Source organism: Bombyx mandarina, chromosome 01, assembly GCF_030267445.1.
Source record: "Bombyx mandarina strain Sakado chromosome 01, ASM3026744v2".
In the NCBI taxonomy this organism is placed as follows: Eukaryota; Metazoa; Arthropoda; class Insecta; order Lepidoptera; family Bombycidae; genus Bombyx; species Bombyx mandarina.
This window is the reverse complement of record NC_143208.1, coordinates 5,766,194-5,780,221: the sequence shown is the minus strand read 5'-3', so window position 1 is coordinate 5,780,221 and position 14,028 is coordinate 5,766,194. Positions and strand designations below refer to the sequence as shown.

Genomic DNA, 14,028 nt, shown 5'->3' with positions numbered 1-14,028 from the left:
AAAGTTTACTAGGAAACTATTAAGCTATTATTTAATTTTGTAATCACTAAGTTTGAAATTCGAAAGGCCTGTGATTTTAAAGGTTGAATAGATTATTTCAATAAATAGTTTCTTTATTCTGTAATCAAAGAATGTGAGGCGTTAGATATTCCATGTACATCAATCGATCTACACAACAAGGCTGTACTTTATTAGATGCAAACTAGTAGGTATATGCAGGATCTAACGAGACCGTTATCTAAATCAAAATTTGAATAAACTAACATGACGCGAATGGAAAACTATCTTCTTTTATTCAGTAATTACATATGTTAGGAATCACGTTTTTGTTTTTAATAGACAATTCAATTTTAACGATTTTCTCCTGTGTTATGACTACCGAAGACACACACGAGACATAAAACCAGACGCCCAAACCCCGAACATTAATTAATATCTTTCACAAAATCATTACCTACCCGACAGCAAATCATTAACCACTTAACAATCAGCAACATAATTAAGTAAAATCAGCGGATGACCTGGGATGGCATCGAAACCGGCATTTTTCTTCCTTGGGTACCCACTCTACATTTAATGTTCCACTTTTCTGCTTAATTAGATTTATTATCTCTTCTAAATTGTATTTCGCGTGGACGATACATTATTATTGGATTATTACTGTTATATTTTTCATTTATATAAACTAGGAATTCCGACCACCCTTTCCTGTTATGATTACCGTACATTTAAAATAACGGAAATTTAATAATATCGCATACGTTCAATCGCCAAGGGTGTCTTAGATCAAACATCAATTTATTTTATGCGTAATTCCCGGAGGCGCGGTGTAACAGAACCACTAACAACTTCTCGATACGCTCCACACGCGGCATAAATGGTAAATGATCTATGAATCTTGATGCTCTTTTGAATATTACAAGCGTGCAAGCGTCAGAAATTATTTTGTACGGCGTTGAACAAACAGTAAAATCTTTCGTCTAATTATACATTTCTTAGAGTTAGATGCTTCTAGAATTAAAACTTGCCTAATTTCAAATCGAACTCAGATTTAGTTTTAGCTCTCAATCCGATTACAAGTTAAACAAAAGATAAATTGCAGTATTTGCTTTTAGTGGATTCATTTATTTGTTAAGTAAGTTGTTTACTGGTGGTAGGACCTCTTTGAGTCCGCACGGGTAGGTACCACCACCCCGCCTATTTCTGCCGTGAAGCAGTAATGCGTTTCGGTCTGAAGGGTGGGGTAGCCGTTGTAACTATACTGAGACCTTAGAACTTATATCTCAAGTTGGGTGGCGCATTTACATTGTAGATGTCTATGGGCTCCAGTAACCACTTAACACCAGGTGGGCTGTGAGCTCGTCCACCCATCTAAGCAATAAAAAAAAAGTGCATTCACACAAGGATGACATATGTTTACTTTTTATTATCGATATTTCTATAATAGTTAAAAGGGAATACACATTGGGCAATCTGCTGATCATTCACTAGACTAACATAAGATAGAAAGTTTCTCATTTCATATTTCACATTATAGATGACAAAGGTACACGTGGTGTAAGATTTATCTGACACAACATCAACGAAGAGGAATATTAGGACTCGCGACATTAGGGCACGTTCACGAATCTGCCAGGCGACAGATGATACTTAAAGTCAATTTTACACGTGTACATATAATTTTAAAATTGATTCATTCACAAAAACGAATACATTTGTTTATAAAATTATACTATAAAAGTCACGCAACGTGTGTACGATTACATTTGACTTGCAATAATACTTTCCCACGAGTCGTTCTGTCTCATTCTTTGTGCGCTGTGAAAGTATGAGAACTATGACGGTATGCGTTTTATCAAGTATTCTTGTAACAACAGCTATTGTAAGGAACGACACACTAGAATTCGAAAGTTGCACGCAATGAAGCAGGATCTGTTAAAATACCGGAAAATACCTACTTTAATTCTAGATTACATCATATTGATCAATAATTTTAATAAAAACTACCAGTTTGTGCATAGACAGGTATGTAGGTACGCCACTAAAACTTCACAAATTGTTACACATATTACGTACCGCCCATATTACCAACTTGTGTATTGACTGACTTTATATACAATTACGTATCACCCGATCAATAAATAACTAGATTGCACGTTGGTGCCTTAATGTTGTAAGCTATTATAGGTCACTGTCATCATCCTGCTTTTTTCTGCTTGATTTTTCTGGTGGTAGATTCTGCGAAGCACTGCTTTTGCTAGGGCTGGTATTAGCAAATGCTCTCAGGTTGAGCCGGTGAGCTTACCTACCCGTCTGGGCGTATCTGGCTCTTAAGCTACCAGAGAATAAGTAGGGGAAAAAATTTAGGGAATAAACTAGCCGGGGTGGTTGTATCTATAAGTGCGGTTACATAAGATGCTCAACCATCAGTAATTAAGCAGACTATAATTATAGGGTGGGTTTGATTTTAAATACACGATGTCATTCCTTCACCGTGGAACTTATTCGTGTATAAATGTCATGTACGTATTTCATTTATTAGTATTACAAATTGGTACACGTCTGCGGGATTCCAACAACAGCATAGTCGCGTCGCTAGGTACGAATCCACGGGACCAGCCTCGTCTTATGCTTTTAGGCCACGTCGACTTTGTGCATTTATATTGATACTTTGACCTAAAGTCGCGTTGGCGACGTTTGTCAAGTGGATGGCGACATCCATGTTGGCGGTATTTATATCTATAGGCTGTAGTAACCACTTAAAGGCAGGTTGTCCGTGAAGCTCGTATGCCATCTTAGGTAACGATACAATATTTCAGGTTCATTATTATGGAGGTAACTTACATAAATCAGATTTCAAAAGGTGTTTTTTTTGTTATTCTCTAATCAAATCAATTCTCTAACATCATTGGTTGAGTTATCTTCCAAATAAAACGAATCTTAGTTATAGCTAAAACTTTCATTTAATATTAAAGATTATTTAGATTAAATATTACAGTTAAGAAGCTACTTGAGCGTAGTTCCACTTGTTGGCAAATAAAAAATAAAAACTAAAAGTATCAATTTATTAGTAGAATTGTTTTTTATCAGCCCACAGACGTCACTGCTGAACATAGACCTCCCCCAAGCCTCGCAACAAAGATCGGTCCAGCGCTGCTCACATTCAGTGCATTCCGGAATTATTAGTTCGCGATAAAATTTAAGCTATTCATCCTTTTTTTATTTATTGCTTAGATGGCTGGACGAGCTCACAGCCCACCTTGTGTTAAGTGGTTACTGTAGCCCATAGACATCTACAACGTAAATGCGCCACCCACCTTGAGATATAAGTTCTAAGGTCTCAAGTATAGTTACATCGGCTGCCCCACTCTTCAAACCGAAACGCATTACTGCTTCACGGCAGAAATAGGCAGGGAGGTAAATCATCATTCAAAACTTTCAACAAAATCTACCTACCTCATCAAATTGTTTCTTTTAATTTATGATTAGCAGTAACCATTTTACCGTGTTTAAAACAATTCTCTAATGCTTTGCATATTAATTTAACTGAGTACAATGTCTAGAAACTTGAACAGTACAAATGTCTGCAGGACATCGTGAAAGCGGTCGTGAAAGTTTTCGTCGAAGATCAACTGAAGTGAAAATAATAATTCTGCGTTCTTTCTGTTCCTCCAACGAGGCAAACACGAATGCGAACCGAAAAGTACTTCTAAGATATTGGGTTTTTGACTTCTTACTCTTTTTGAAAGTTTCAGTAATGTTTTTTGGCTATCTTGTTTTGGAACGGTATCGGCGTAAATATTGTGATGGGTGTAATGCGAAGATTTGGATTTGATCTACTGGAAATGCGTTTTAATGAGTTCTGAGTCACCTCTGTAGATCACAAACCTGTTTGCGTGTATAGTAACCGGCAAACTTCGTGAGCAAATGACCTTGACTGCGCAGAACCGAATTTTAGATCACTTTGGTGGTGAGGGTGAGGCGCGACGGCAGGGGAAATCGTATCGAGCGCGTTATTGGTAGAATCTGGTAGATCAGTCGAACCTTGCGTCCCGCACCACGCCTTCGTTCCGCTTGCTCCCAAAAGTACGCTTGCGTACAGTGAAAAGTCTATTAATATTAATCGTTGAAGTTATTTGTTATAATTATTATTGTTTGTTGATTTTGTTGTTATTGCTATTTGTTGAGTGTTTCTTGATTTTTTATAAAAAATATACTATGCCACGTCAAACTGGTGTAGTATTAAAAAGACAAGCTAGAAAAACGGTGTACGACGTATATTGCTTTCTTAAAAAGCAGGGAAATAATGATATGGAAACGGTAAAAGAGACTTCAGAGGCAACAAAAACATCAGTCAGTACTGTTAGGCGTATTATTAATGAAGCGAAGGGCTCTAACTTGCTCGCCGTGTTTCGTACTCCAGGTAAAAAAAGATCAGGGAAGAAGAAAGTTACCGGAATTGATAGTTTCGACCAATCTGCAATAAAAAGATGTATTCATAATTATCACATAACAAACAGCGAACTTCCTACCGTCGAAAGACTTCGTAAAAAATTGAAAGAAGATATAAATTTTAATGGCTCGGAACGAAGTTTACGACGAATTATGAAAGAGCTAGGCTTCAGATGGAAAAGAACAGAAAATAATCGGAAGCTATTAATTGAAAAAAGTAATATTCGACTACTAAGGATCGAATATCTCCAAAAAATAATTAAATATAGGCAAGAAGGAAGACCGATAGTGTACACCGATGAGTCCTATGTCGACTCATCACATGCAAGTGGTATGTCGTGGTCAGATGGATCAACTGGGGGTTTAAAAAAACCAATTTCGAAAGGACAGCGTGTAGTAATAGTGCATGCTGGCTCCGAAGATGGATTTGTTCCCAATGCCCTTCTTTTGTTTAAAGCTGGCACAAAATCTGGTGACTACCACGATAACATGAACTATTTGAACTACGAAAAATGGCTGCGTTGTCAATTGCTACCAAATCTGCCACCCAATTCCGTTGTAGTAGTCGACAATGCGTCATATCACAATAAACAGTCTGACCCCGCCCCAACTGCCAATGCCAAAAAAGTCTATATGAAGAAATGGTTACAAGAAAAAGAAATTCCATAAATAAATACATATTATGTTGTTTTTAATAACTTAATAACATTTTTGTACGTAATTGTACGATGCGCGAACTTACCCCCACTACGTCAACTAATGCTCAAGAAGTTTGCCGAGTATTATACACTCTTGTTAACTTTAACTTGCATTATAATAATTCATACATAACAATAATTATGTGTTTGCAATATGTTTCGTAACTGCCAAAAGTAATTCTTGATTCTATAAGAGATGTTGCTTGTATAACTGCCGAAGGATTCGTATGTTTCCGTGTTACTAATGCGGTGAAAGTCACGGGACCAGACAAACCGGCTTGGCAATTACGTTTACTATGTACTTTTTTGTGTATTGCTTATCTCTGTCGACGTGAAAGGTTCAAAATGTTATTCTCTAATCGTTTTTGTTGATCTATGTATTATATATAAGATATTACTTAAATTCTTATTCGGATATATTCTGCTTGGATTTAATTATCTTAATTTAATCGCTCGCATCGACAGTGTATTAATGAATACTAGAATTCTGTCTCGTGCAGACAGAAAGTTGTAAATACGTATTTACGAAGTTTCAAACTTACAATCCTTTATCCTTATGAAAGTTTTAATGTTAAACTTGAGTTCCTGGAAATAATTATGTATTCCACTATTAAGTGTCCAAGAAAGTTTTTGATATGTTTAAAAAGCACGTATTTACACAATTTTTTTTTTGTTTGTGTAATATAATAGTAAATAAATGAAGTAAATATAATGGTAGTCATGGTAAATCAATTGTCATTAATACAATAGATGTATAAGTAATTATTTTTTTAATGCCCTTGTAGGCAGATGAGCTTACGGCCCACCTGATGGTTAGTGGTTACCGTCGCCCATGGACATGAGCAATGCCAGAGGCAGAGTCAAGCCGCTGCCTACCGTTAAGTACTCCACAAGCCTCGTTTGAAGAAGGATATGTAATATTTTTTTAATGTTTGATTCCTAGACCAATGTGATGTCAAGTAAAGCTGAATTTTGAAGCTCGAATCATAAAAATACATATAAAACGAACATATACCACATCCTACACACTAGACTAACCGAAGTGCGGTCGGGCGCGGGCGCTGAATTTTTCACGCCCCTGCCACCCCCGTACGCTACCCCGAATTTAATAAAATATAACAGAGAAGACTTCGTCACATCTTCGCAAATGTAAGATTACTTTAAAACGCATTAAATCTTAAATTGGCTTCGATTTGAAACGACAAACGTTTAGTAAAAGGTATTTATTTTTTTATTTCTCTTTAGTACTTCGATATCCACTGCTGGGCATAGGTCTCCCCTTTTTCATGTCATAATGTTTGATCTCCTGTCATTCTTATCCACCTCCGCCACGCCGTCTGAATATATATCGGTCCACCGTGCTATAGATCTTCCGGCACCTCTACGACCTAATCTGGGCCACCATCCCGTTACTGCCTTAGTATTTTAATAATTACTATAATCAAAACATAGTATCATTGCAATAATAATATCCAATTCGCTAGATTTTTGAGTTTTAAATAGTTTATGCGACTTTATGATGTTAGTTTAAAATAATATATTGGTAAAATATTAAATTTTATTAAATTTATTAAAAGAAACCTCTGTCGGTGTTTTAGCTCCATACGTTCTTTTTTTTTGCAACAGATGGAAAGCAAATAGAAAATCATCCAATAATGAAAACAGAGGTTAACTTATTAGAAGCTTGACCTAATAAATTTCTAGAAACTAGAATAATATTATACACGTAATTGTTTAAGAGAAAATAGGTTGTGTAGAAAGTGTATGTGAATAAGTATTGTGGCTTCTGGCCTGCTTAATCAAATATGGTCTGCTGGCCAAATATCGTGATGATGATATTCAACAACTGCCGTTACCTGCATCCGTGTAGGCGGCACCGATATGACACGAAAAAAATAGCTATGTCATTCTGACTTTCACAACACATTCGTTTTTTGTTCAGTAATAAATAAAAAATTGACAAGTACTTTTTTGAGAATGAAACAAATACCTAATCATTTGCTCAGTTTGAATTATGACGGGCTTAAAACACAGTAATAAATTAAATAAAGTAAAATTGTATATACCAATGGCCAAAATCTGAAATCTCAATAAAGATTCTAGAATACGTTTTTCGTTCATTGAATTAACTAAAGATAATTGTAAATACAATAATTACCTAAATATACGGGCGGGGGTAACTTAGTCGATTGATTTCACCAAGTTTCTTCGTGCTGCATTTGAATGAAGGAGTTGTTTTCCCAATGTATAATAATACACTCAGCACCAAAGCCAAGGCCTTAGCAACGTCATTTGAAATATTAATGAACCCAAATAAAATATGTCGATTAAGTATTCGGACACGATCGCTGTAATGTATAAGTTTTTAAAGAGAAGATGTGATCGAATTTCAGGACAAAGGCGCTAGACGATAACGTAATACTGAATTTTTAACGTCGCGGTTAGTGTAGGAGCCAGCTGAGGCCGGCAGACGAGCTTGCAGAATACGGAAAATTTAATATTTATAGTCGGAATACATGTCTTGTTTTTGTAACATTATGACAATGGTGTCAAAGCAAGACCGCAGTCTCTAGCTCAAAAATTATCTTCTATGTAAGTGATGATAGAGCGTATTGTGAGTTCGGGTTGGTTCCACTGTCCTGCTTATTTTGCCGCGAAGAATTTCAAGGGTTGAAACTTGAAACAGCTTTTATATGTACTATATTTTACATGTTTCAAGTTCAATGCCCCATTGCGATGTGTACGGGCAACTGTGACTCTTTAACATCATACGGGTGGTGAATTGATTAACGAGTTTATACATAAACAAAATAAAACTGGACGTCTTTGAAAACTGAAATACCGTCAATTCTAGAGTTTAAAAAAAATCAACGTTTGACCTTGGGGTGAGTTTATGGAACACCACATGACATTTGAAATATGCTATGTAGATTCTTGACTGTAGCCCTGGGATAGGTGATGTCCATTGGTGTTAGTGATCACTCACAATGAAAAAGACCCTATCTTCCTCTATCAACAAAGTCAAATTTTTTATAATAATTATTATATTACATTGTGTATTAATTGTATGTATATTTACGGATATATGTATGTATGTATGTGTATATATATTTCACTGGATTGGTACACCGCGCGCAGTTCGTTTCCAAATGATTCTTGTCCACCTGATGGTTGTCTAGAAGAGATCGCTCTTAGCGATAAGAACACAAACTGTACTTTTTTGTATTTAATGTATCGTACTGTTGATTTGTTTTTTGGTGTACAATAAACAATACTCTCTCTCTCCTTCTCCCTCTCTCTCAATAATAAAACAAAAAATTATTTTAAATAGGATTGACAGAGACCCAATCGCTGTTAGGTTATCTAATTTCCTATGCAGCATGTAACGAAGTTCCCAACATCGAACGGACAGTTTACGAAAATCAATTTGCAGGGTAAAGAGATGTGCAGTTGAATATGTAGCGACGCTGCACCACATCGTCGTCGCTAAAGTTTGCAGCAGCCGATCTCTTGGAGCAGTGTATAATGTCGCTTTGAAGCGGGCGCAGCATGCCTCTTTGTACGGTATTTCATTGTCTTTGTCCGAAAAGTCACTAACAGTATTACATGGCAGAAACAAAACTTTGTCTTCGAAACTCTTTCAATAACCTATAAAATCAGATAAAGCTACCGTACTGTACCGTAACGTAGCTGAAATTTATGTTCAACAAACAATAACGATAATACTGTTTTAGAGAAATCTATTTGACATGTGGGTTTTGGATTAATTGGTTACCTCTATGTTTTTTTTCTATTCATATAAAAAATAGTGCGCAAGCGATTGGTATGGTCAGTGAGTTAAAGAACACAGAATCAAATTTCGATATATATTCTTTCGTATGTATTCACCACGTACTTACAAATTTCCGTTTTTTTTTGTGATTTAAGGATTTCTGGTGGCCCGGAGACTTTTCCAGTTTCACCAGGACATGTGAGCGAGCAGAGGCTCAGCCAGGAGGGGTGGGATTTGCTAACAGCTGCCCGAGTGCCTCCGAGGGAGACCTAACAGCTCAAGAGTAGCTGCTTCGCGAATGAACCTACTACCGGATCGGAATCTCGACCCGCTGAGAAGATCCGGCGAGAAACTCAGCGGGCTGATGCATGGGAGCGGTCTGATGCATGGGGCAAATTTCCGTATTTATTAATAGTATTATAAGAATGCCTATGGTATGGGTGTATTCATAGAGTTGCCGGTATCAGTAACAAATTTTGTCACATATTATGATGGAAAAGTTATTAAATTTATTTTATTCATTTTCTTGTGCAATATACAAAAATATATTCGTGCATATTACACTGTGAGCCTTCAATTACATTAGTAAATAAGTTTTAAAAATATTGTACTTATTTGAGATTGTAGCATTCAATCGAGTGTCTCTGCATGTTTGGAGTGTCACGTAGTCAGTGATAATAAACTTCGAGCCCCGTGCAACTTTCAATATTATCAATTCATCATCAGTAAGCGATACAGACAAATTGCTCACTTTATTTAATATTTAATGGAAGGGTACCCCGATCAATCAACCCAGAAGACTTGCTATGCTCAGAGATCTCAGATACTCCATTTTTAAATAAAATTGTTTCTTCCGCATATATCTATTATATATTTTGAAGTCGTCGTGGTCTAAAGGATAAGACGTCCGGTGCATTCGGATCTAGCGATGCACCGATGTTCGAATCCCGCAGGCGGGTACCAATTTTTCTAATGAAATACGTACTTAACGATTGTTCACGATTGACTTCCACGGTGAAGGAATAACATCGTGTAATAAAAATCAAACCCGCAAAATTATAATTTGCGTAATTACTGGTGGTAGGACCTCTTGCGAGTCCGCACGGGTAGGTACCACCGCCCCGCCATCGCCGTGAAGCAGTAATGCGTTTCGATTTGAAGGGTGGGGCAGCCGTTGTAACTATACTGAGACCTTAGAACTTATATCTCAAGGTGGGTGGCGCATTTACGTTGTAGATGTCTATGGGCTCCAGTAACCACTTAATATCAGGTGGGCTGTGAGCTCGTCCACCCATCTAAGCAATAAAAATATATATATATATATGTATATATATATAGAATTGAATGAATGTCTTTTGTCTTGGATTATTTTCGAGGCAGCTGAGGTGGAGTTAATGTTTAAATTGTGAATTATATGATTAAATTATGAGCCATCGTAAGCGATTCCAGGGGGGAATTGAGTTTGCCTTTCCCGTCAATACATTTTGTCTTAAGCGATCTCCATGTCGGTTACAAAGTTTTAGGTCTATGCTTGCGCGCCCTGTATGTCCATGTGCATTAAATGTGTAGTAAAATCTTAGTGCAATAAAGTAGATATTTTAATAATATACGTCAAATGAAAACTTAAAAAAAAAACGGGCGAAAAAGCGTTTTGATTTTATAATTTACTAGCGACCCGCCCTCGCTTCGCTTCGGAAACATTAAAACACACATGAAACAAAAATAAATAAAAAATAAAATAAAAAAAAGTAGCCTATGTTCATCAGGGATAATGTCGGCTTCTAATGGAAAAAGAATTTTTCAAATCGGTCCAGTAGTTTCGGAGCCTATTCGAAACAAACAAACAAACAAATCTTTCCTCTTTATAATATTAGTAAAGTAATAATAATTTATATTTCAGCTTTTATGTCGATGATCACGGAAACTATTTTTGTATCTTTAAAACTAATAACGTAAACTTCTAAATAAAGAGAGGATAATCGAGATAAGCTCAGTAGTTTTTAGTAACTAGAGTTAATTGTTCATTTGAGAATTACCCAACGTCTACGAACAGAAAAAAATATTATATAAATAACGATGGTATAGAGATCTAAACACCATTTCATAATCTTAATTTTTAAATAGCTTCAACCAAGACAAATTTCCCTTAAAACTTTATTTTAATAATTAAAGTTTAAAGTTTAAAGCAGCAAAAAAATATTAAAGTTTATTTCTAAATTTATAAAGAAAGTCTACATATAAAGTTCACGATTGAATTCGTGTTTTCTTTGTCATATTGGTTCTTTCGGCCATAGGTACTATTTTTTACGATTGTTGAAAAATAGATAGAAATAAAAATTAGACAAAAACTTTTTTGATTAATATTTTAGTAATAAACAAAGCTGATAACAAAGAATGCTACTGCGTTTTAGAATAATGACAAAACAAAATAAATTTGTTGAGGAAATTGTATTCTCTCACAAGACGTTCCTGATGTAAATCCAAGTAACAAGTCCCTTACTTTGTGTCCATATATCTTGTCTGCTGAAGCCCGACATTATTATGAGCTGGAATTTTTTTTGCATAAATATACAAGACGTAAACTGTATGTAAGATAACCGTTCATCTTAGGCATTTGTCAAGAGAGGCTTACGATACCTTGGTAGGGAGTTGTGTGGTTTGAAAAAAATGTCGGTTCTCACGTTCCCTTCATGTTGACATATTTACCTTTTTAAAAACATCTAGGCTACGCTCAGGATTTACGACATTAATATTTTGAGAGACTTACTTGAACTTCATAATAATTAATGTTTCAGTAGCAGTATTGATTGTTTGTATTTGTTCAAGCGATAAAGAGATTTTTGAAAGGGTCTATCTAGGTCCGTAATCCTTTTAATCTATATCGTTGCGTGGTTCTAAATTTGCTGCTATTGATATTGTGGTCATTCTTTCTTTTTATTTTTTTTTATTGCTTAGTTGGGTCGACGAGCTCACAGCCCACCTGGTGTTAAGTGGTTACTGGAGCCCATAGACATCCACAACGTAAATGCGCCACCCACCTTCAGATATAAGTTCTAAAGTCTCAGTATAGTTACAACGGCTGCTCCACCCTTCAAAGCGAAACACATTACTGTTTCACGGCAGAAATAGGCAGGGCGGTGGTACCCACCCGCGCGGACTCACAAGAGGTCCTACCACCAGTAATTACGCAAATTATAATTCTAAAATATAACGTCCAAACGAAATCAATTGATTAATAATCTTGTACTAGTTTGCAATTATTATTATTATCAATAAGTCGCATAATATGTTTTGGAATGACGTACCGCGTATATTTCGCAGCGCGACTGCTCTCATCCACTTGGCACCGAGGAAAAGTGCTCTTAATTATTAACGCTGTCAGGGTACACCGTAAACGGCGTATAAGGTACGGAATAAACGCAAACGTCGAGCCGGCACGTGGCTGGAGACGCCCTCGGCGTGCCATTTTTAAATTTTTCAAACCCAAGATTTACGTCGAAAAGCCGCCAGGATTTCGGAGCCAATCGTCCGTAATAAAACAAGCAAAGATCGGCGCCGGCAGCTCCTTTCGTGTTTTATTCAAAGCGGTCGGATATGGCCACATGTGTCCACGAACGATTCACAGTCGGCCACAACACAGATGACCTGGCAATCAATGAAAACAGCTTTTTGCTGTTATATTCGGTCGATACCAATAGATAGAACGCAGTTTTGATTAAACTATTAAATTGAAAACGAAACACAAAAGTATAGATCATAATAAACTTCATAGCTCCAACAAGATAGCTCAAGAAAACTATAAAGCGTCAAGAAATACTAAATGAAAGACAGTTTCTTAAACAAGAGCAGATGTTGAATATTCAGATATCTTCTTCAGTAGAATAAAATAAAACTTGATAATGAGAATGTTTCTTTTCCCAATGGAAAAGCGTGTTTATAGATGTCTTTTGTTGAAATGACTTCCGAGAAAGCCTCTCAAGTCGTTTTCAAGGCAAGGTTAGTAGGCGAAATATGAAAGAGGTTGCTAAGTTTTAATTTTGTTGATTCAACTTCTACGATGGCACATGTTAATAATTCAGGGAGGGCGGCGAAGACCGCACAGTTACCGGTGTGAGGTTACTATACTCTCAGAGATGTAAAAGAAATAGAAGGAGTACGTGGCCTGTGTTTAGGGAATCGCCCGTCGACTTCGAATACGGGGCCCGGGGGAACCGATCGTCTTGTCAAACAAAAACACTCGACGACCAAGCTTTCTGATTCTCTAAACTGTTTTGTTTATTACATCACAGTATCTTATACCTTTAAACGAGCAATTCTTGTATATTAATATGTATAGGTATATATATAATCTGAATCTCGGAAACGGCTTCAACGATTTTCATAAAATTTAGTATACAGGGGATTTCGGGGGCGATAAATCGATCTAGCTACGATTTATTTTCAGAAAATGTTGTTTTATTCGTGTTTTCAATAATCAACTCTTCCCGACATCTATTGGCGAATAATAATACTATTTTTCTTAATTGAGGGCAACTAACCGCTTTAAAGACACAACAAGATGGCGTTATCAAAAAAGAATCGGTCATCATCTAGTTAACTGAATATATGAAAATTAATTAATTTTACTCTTAATTTAAAAACTCTGTTCTCTGTCACTATTAAATCGTTTTTTTTTTTAAATCATGTTCCTAGTTTGTCTGGTTTGGTTGTTTTGTGTAGTTTCTCCTCCTAGCAGGACGTTTTCAAGGCACTTTATGACTGATGCGAGGGTAGTTTTGTGGCAAGTGAAGTGAACGCACAACTATTACCCGACGCTTTCATGTACAATTTATGATTCTTCTGTTTGTTTTTTCTAAACCGAATAAAAACAAACGACTGGCATCACTCACAGTCACACATATCACCGGAGGTTAGCAAAATAATTGTAGCATATTTTCGGGTTTCCTATTGGTAATTCTAAACTCGAACATGGTTTTGTAATACTATGTAAGAAACTTTCTGTATAATAAATAGTTTGTTACGTTTTCGAGTCTTAAAAACGAACCGTGATGTTTCGTGACCCTATCAATTTATTATAAAAAAATATTAACGAACACATATTTATTA

At 36.1% G+C, this 14,028-nt stretch overlaps 2 protein-coding genes across 3 annotated transcripts in view; one reads left to right on the top strand and one right to left on the bottom strand.

Annotated features, from left to right (window-relative positions):
• Positions 1 to 14,028, bottom strand: part of Fkbp14 (peptidyl-prolyl cis-trans isomerase Fkb14) — a 36,019-nt gene that overhangs the window by 7,288 nt on the left and 14,703 nt on the right. The gene's annotated exons all lie outside the window — the stretch shown is intronic.
• On the top strand, positions 4,080 to 5,121 carry LOC149503472 (uncharacterized). Its single transcript, XM_089740183.1, has one exon. The coding sequence runs from the start codon at positions 4,219 to 4,221 to the stop codon at positions 5,119 to 5,121; it is 903 nt and encodes a 300-aa protein (XP_089596309.1). The 5' UTR covers positions 4,080 to 4,218.